Source organism: Nannobrachium achirus (assembly GCF_963921795.1).
Source record: "Nannobrachium achirus genome assembly, chromosome: 8".
Taxonomy (NCBI): Eukaryota; Metazoa; Chordata; class Actinopteri; order Myctophiformes; family Myctophidae; genus Nannobrachium; species Nannobrachium achirus.
In genome coordinates this window covers 34,724,647-34,729,027 of record NC_137817.1, presented here as the reverse complement: position 1 = coordinate 34,729,027, position 4,381 = coordinate 34,724,647, and the positions used below count along the sequence as shown (strand labels likewise).

Here is a 4,381-nt window from a genome sequence, read left to right as displayed (position 1 = left end):
TACCCGTTATATAAATAACATTAGAATGTTTCACAATCACAACATTACACAGCCAAATGTATCAATTTTCATAATTGTTTCCCAAGAGAACTAAAGGCCAAACTGAACATGGTCACATCAGGGCTGAGTGAACTAAAAAGGGCAGTCAGGACTCAGGGCAGACTAATCATCTCTCCCCTGAGAAATGGACACAAAAGACCCTGACTTCATTGATTTGATTCTGTGAATGTTTGCATATGGCTGAATGCTCTACAGTAGGCCTATGTGAATCTGAGAAGAACATATTAATAATTATTCATTAATAATTTGTATTATTATTACTGACTTTTTCATATAACCTATACTTAGACTCTTGGCTGTTGTTATTTAGACTATTTACACCGTTGGTTGTTGTTATTTGTTATTTAGGCCTTGTAAGTCCAATAATAAGCCCCTTGACTTACAGTAATTGTCCTATGCATGCCACCAAACATTGTGATGAAACAGTGATTGTATTTATCCGCAGGGTCACGGTGTTATCTCTCATGTAGCACATTTCTAATAAAGGTGCAGAGCCAAGATATCAACCAAGATATCATTAACCATAACTGTGAATTTGGGTGTGTGTGCGCATGTGCGTGCATGAGGTTTATTAAGCCTATAGCCTCCACATCCCGTCATCTTCCAAGAGCGATTCACTGTAGTTCAATTAATAATAAATAAATAAAAAACTATATGTTTCCCCTCCCATGTCAGTTGTTGTATACTTCATACTGGCCGGTAAAATGTGTGTGTGTGTGTGTGTGTGTGTGTGTGTGTGTGTGTGTGTGTGTGTGTGTGTGTGTGTGTGTGTGTGTGTGTGTGCGTATGTGATAAACTCCTGTGTTATTCAGCCTAGGGATGACAGGAAACATCAACATGTGACATGATGAGCTCATGTCACATGTTCTGACCTCAGTGTTGATTTGATAATTGTCTGATGATGGAAAACGATCAGTCCAGGATAAAAGAGGCCAGATTTGCTCCTGAGCCTGAATGAATGCCGGCCTTCAAACACCAGGTAATGCATCCACATGGAGCAACTGTTTCACATTCCTTATTTAATTATTTACATTTTAGGTTCTGAGTATTTTCTTTGCAAATTGCATGATACAATATACAACAATCAGGCATCAGTGAATTGCACTTTATAATGTAATTGTACTTTACCTATAATAAAAGGAAAACACTGCTCAGAGGATGCTTCACACAGTGCATAAAACCATATATTCAGCACTTTTATTTCACTAAAGCTATGGTTTGAACCAACAAAAAAGTTGTATTTTGTGTTGGTTTGCTTGTTCTAGTTGTAGGTTTTTATATAGCTGAATTCTTCTTCTAATACCTTGCCTCAACCATAACAATAACTTGTTTTACAGGTTTATATTCAGCATTAAACAGGATGGACGGCAACAACACAGTTCCAAGTGGTGTCCTGGAAATCCAGGGCTTTGACATTTCTCCACGGTTCACGTACCCTTTGTTTTTCCTGCTGCTGTTTGTTTATTTTAGCCTCCTCGTCTCCAACATTGCCGTGCTCATTCTCATCATCACTGAGAGGAGCTTGCACCAGCCAATGTACCTCCTTTTCTGCAACCTGTCTATCAATGATCTAATAGGCAACACAGTCTTACTGCCACGGCTCATGACCGACATCATATCAACAGAGAGGTTCATCACGTACAACCAATGCGTCGCTCAAGCATTTTATAGCCACACATTTGGCTCAGCCTCACATATGATACTGATCATTATGGCTGTTGATAGATACGTGGCAATAGTTCACCCACTGAGGTACGGGTCAATTATGACTACTAGGGCTGTGATTGCACTGTCGACATCTGCATGGGGAGCTTCAGTATTGTTGGTGTCCATTCTGATAGGGCTCACTGTCAGGTTGTCCCGCTGTAGGTCTGTTATACAAAATGCATACTGTGACAACGCGTCGTTGTTTAAGCTGTCTTGTGAGGACGTGTCTATCAACAATGTGTATGGTCTGATTTTCACTGTAATGTTGTTTGGTTCTTCAATGGGAAGCATAGCAATCACCTATTTTAGGATTGCTGTCATCTGCTGGACTAAGAAAAACAAAGACTTGAATAGCAAAGCATTGCAAACCTGTGCTAGTCACCTTGTCCTTTATCTAATTATGCTCTGGACAGGGTTTTTAACCATCATTCTACATCGCTTCCCAAAATATCCAGATCTAAGGAAAATTGCCTATATTTTATTTCATGTTGTTCCGGCTAATTTAAATCCAGTTATCTATGGAATGCAAACAAAGACATTACGAGATAAAATCGTACAAATTCTAAACAGAAAAGTGACTCAATCCTAATACTTGTTTAAATCAAGTCTTGAAAGAAAGGCAATTATTTGACCAGCATCAGGATTGCTACAGGATAACATTTGCACATTCAGTCTGGGAAGTACAAGGTGACAGGCATCAGTTAAGGATCACTCTTGTGATTGTTTCTTTGTTAATAGACTGTACTATTTACTCATCATACTATTTACTCATCATACTCATCATTGATAGACTGTACATTATATTATCCAGATACCCACTATTGTAGGCCGGCTGATTCTCTACATACTGTATATTGCTCTCATATCCACTGTCGCTGTACTGTCTGGACATTCATAGGGGATTCATTACTGTATATGCATGCATATAAAGACACAGGTGATGGAATGTACGTCATACTTGCATTATATGTATTTATTGATAGAAAGAATATACATTATGTAAACTCAGCCAGGCCAAGTGCAGATGGCAAAGGTCAGACTCAAGTCTATTCATCTTCTTCTTCTTCTTCTTTTAATCTCTGTACGCTTAGATATTCTATTTACCTATAGCTGCTGTTTCTGCTATAACGCCTGAATTTTCCACACAGGGATCAATACATGTCTGTCTACAGTATCTAGATTTCCATGCAACATGTTGTTGTTGTCAGTTGGAAACCTTGTATGTCCAAAACCCTTTTTATTATTATTTAAAAAAAGATTTAGTAGTGAAAAGTAGTGAAAATAGCAGATCTACAACGCATCATGTGGAGTTGTGTGCTTGTAGATCTGCTGTTTTCACTACTTTTGTGCGATGATGAAGTATAGCTTTAATTAAAAAAAAAAACACACATTGTTATATTGCTAAAGATACTCTACAGATACTCTACAGTACATGGGAGTTTCTAGTGTGTAGTTATATTTTCAAGTAACACGTCAATATTCTAGGGGTACATTTTCATTAGCCTCTGCTCGTCCATCCAAAATAGGGATGCTGGGTTGAAAAGTGGTAAATTTGCAAATTAGCATACATTACTGTATAGGCTACTGGATCTTCATTAGACCAAATCCTACAATGTAAAAACCTGGAAGGAATTTAGTATCATATTAGCCTATACCGGTAGGTGTTGAATGCAAAAAACACAAGAAGATTCCTGAATAAGTCAACTGTAAATCTATGATTATTGTGTGCAGTAACTCAGTGTCAAATGGAGGCTCATTACTATCATCCAGTGCATTAGTAATAGAATAGCACAAACATCCTTATGTTGTCTGAGTCTCCTGAAATTGTCATAATTAAAGTTAAAGTTAGTTTTTTGCTTCTGTGCATCAGCATACTAATGTCTGTGCCTCGCTGACTGGGATATATTTGAACACTTTTACACATTTGTAATGCAAAATCAAGGCACACATTAACTCATCCAGACTGACTTAGATGGGATCAGATCTACATTATTGTCCTTTGTTGCCGTAATTTTTATTTTATGTTCAATCTACTCATGAAGGAATGCAGGCTGAGTAGATTTTGCATTGAGTCATAAAAGTATGACACAAATTAGAACAATACACAGAACCTTATGCTGGTGCATCATCTTAATCTTCTCTGTGTCGCTCTAATTTTAGTATATAAATGCAGCTTAAAGGAGTAGTTCACCCCCAAAATGACTTTTTTTTCTATTGATTAGTCACGCCAGGGAGACTAGAGTTCAATAATATTTTTTGGTTTTTGTCAGACAAAAATTTGATTCGAGTAAATTTACCCCCATTGATTCCGCATGGGGACCCGTTTCGAAACGGGTCCCTATCCGGAACGAATGGGGGTACATTTATTGTTATCACATTTTTGTCTTACTGTAGGAATGTGACAAAAAACTAAAAATATTATTGAACTCTAGTCTCCATGGCGTGACTAATCAATAGAACAAAAGTCATTTTGGGGGTGAACTACTCCTTTAATCCAACAAAATAGCACCCCTGTTTGTAGGTGTCTGTCTGGACTATCTCAGTCATGGTTTCTGTTTTTTCCAATAGTGGTTTAATTCACTAACCCATGTGTTGATCAAACTGAACCCAACAG

At 37.6% G+C, this 4,381-nt stretch overlaps 1 protein-coding gene across 1 annotated transcript; it reads left to right on the top strand.

Moving 5' to 3' along the window:
• Nucleotides 1–1,420: 1,420 nt before the first annotated feature.
• On the top strand, nt 1,421–2,356 carry LOC308289858 (olfactory receptor 52N4-like; the record flags this gene model as incomplete). The annotated part of the gene is made up of 1 exon (XM_080731628.1): nt 1,421–2,356. The coding sequence occupies one exon, from the start codon at nt 1,421–1,423 to the stop codon at nt 2,354–2,356; it is 936 nt and encodes a 311-aa protein (XP_080587754.1).
• Between the last annotated feature and the right edge of the window lie 2,025 nt (nt 2,357–4,381).